The sequence below is a fragment of the Gigantopelta aegis genome, chromosome 7 (assembly GCF_016097555.1).
Source record: "Gigantopelta aegis isolate Gae_Host chromosome 7, Gae_host_genome, whole genome shotgun sequence".
Classification (NCBI taxonomy): Eukaryota; Metazoa; Mollusca; class Gastropoda; order Neomphalida; family Peltospiridae; genus Gigantopelta; species Gigantopelta aegis.
The window spans coordinates 10878757-10880931 of NC_054705.1; the positions used below are offsets into that span (position 1 = coordinate 10878757).

General features: G+C 52.1%; 1 protein-coding gene across 1 annotated transcript in view; it reads left to right on the forward strand.

Annotated features, from left to right (window-relative positions):
• Positions 1-2175, forward strand: part of LOC121377876 — a 3392-nt gene continuing 1217 nt past the window's right edge. The window contains exon 1 of the mRNA XM_041505975.1: positions 1-2175. This exon is cut by the window's right edge and continues 1217 nt beyond it. Coding sequence (XP_041361909.1) covers positions 1-2175 — 2175 coding nt within the window.

Sequence of the window (2175 nt, forward strand, 5' to 3'; positions counted from 1 at the left end):
ATGGAAAATCCAGACAGAACGACCACAGTGAAGGGGAGACCACCCCAGAGTGAGCTCAACTTGTCTCTGTATCGTCTTTCTTCCGAGTACAGTGGGTTGGTGTGTAAACGTGGAGACATCGTCCTGCGTCATAAACACGACGGTGGTGTTTCGCCACGTTCAGAAGAAGACTATGAAGGAAATACATCGGCGGATTCAGAAGAAAGTGTTTTTGCTGCAGATAAACACGAATACATAGATTCAGGGTGTGTTTTTCCTGAAGATACACATGAATACACAGATTCAGACATTTGTGTTTTTCCTAGAGATAAACATGAATACACGGGTTCAGAAAGATGTGTTTTGCCCAGAGATAAACAGCAATACAACGTGACAGAAGGACGTGTTTTTCCCAATGATAAGTACGAATACACAAATTCAAAAGGATGTGATTTTCCTGGAGATAAACGTAAATACACAGATAAACAGCAGTGCATTGTGACAGAAGGATTTATTTCTCCAGGAGAGAACTATGGATACACAAATTCAGAAGGATGTGTTTTTCCTGGAGATAAGTTCGAATACACAAATTCAGAAGGATTTTCTGGAGATAAACACAAGTACAGTGGCACGAATGGATGTGTTTTTCCAGGAGACAGACACAAATACACAGTCACAGAAGGACATGTTATTCCAGGAGACAGACACAAGAACACTGACACGAAAGGATGTGTTATTCCAGGAGAAAAACACAAATACATTGACACAGAAGGACATGTTTTTCCTGGAGATAAGTACGTGGTGCAGGCGCCTGACTCCGGCGTGGTTGGATCTGCGTTTGCTGATCTGTGGGACGCATCCACGAGCGACGTTGACGACCATGATATGGATGAGTCCGTGTCGCATCTGTGGATGAACGAGTCCGGGTCAACGGATTCGTGTCTTGCTGACGGCCATCACGAGTCTAGGTCAGTGGGTTCGTGCCTCGCTGACGGCCGTCACTTGTTTAGGTCAACGGGTTCACGTCGCGCTGAAGAACCAGCAATGTGGACGTCGTGCAAAACGATGCGAGGTTTCCACAACAAGGCGTTTGCGTACCCCGACCATCTGGACGGCGTGATGGAACAAGACCAGTCTGTGTACACCGACGACGACGGCGACTTTGACTACGACGACTCGACGACGTGTCCGCCCAGTGAAGACAGCGAGGAGGAAGGACGCAACACGATCGGCCGGTTCGCCACGCGCCGCCTGTCGCAGACTCTACTCAAGATGGGCATCAGTCATCAGGACGAGACGAAGCAGACTCCAGCAACCACGGACTCGTCCGTCAGGATGACCAATCACGTGAGTACGCACGTGTCACGTGACTACATGCAGAGCTTCGTCACGGGGATGGTGGTCGTCGAGGTGGACGGGAAACCCGTGGTCGTGGTAGCCGACCAGATCAACCAATGCGTGAAGGCGTTCTATCTCGACACGGAAGGACGGGACCACGACTGGCTGCGACTCTGCAACTGGCCGAGCTCGATCACGGCTCTCAGCTGTAGGAAGCAGGAGCTGGTGGCGGTGAACATCCCCTTCCCACACCACATCGACATCGTGCGGGTGTCGCCCCGGCTGAAAATCGTCCACAAGATCAAGCTGATGAAGGAATACTTCTGCCTGGCCAGTCTGGACAGCAACACTCTCGTCGCGTCCTCCGTGTGGGAGGACCCGCCCACCATCGACATCCTCAGACTGAGATGGCGCGAGACGGTCACCTTGACCGTAATTCGATCCATCGTCATCCGCCAGTCCTTCCTCTCACTGTGCAACGACCCGCTGTACGTGAACACGACGAGACGTCACAGACGCATCCTGCTCGTCGACTGGGAGTCCAGCGGCTTGGTCTGCATGGACGAATTCGGGTCTCTGAAATTCAAATACACGAACGACAGCAGCAGCAACAGCGAGAGCGTCCAGCAGACGATGCAGCCCCACTCTGTGACGTGCGACTCGCGGGACAACATCTACGTCACAGACGCCGAACAAAACCGAGTGGTGCAGTTGGCGAGAAACGGCGAGTTTTTACGAGACGTGTTGACGGTGGAACACGGTATAGACGAACCGAGGCACGTGGCGGTGGATCGCCGTGGCAACATGTACGTGTCCCAGTTTAACGGCGACGTGAAGGTTTTCTCTCTAGACCCTCCT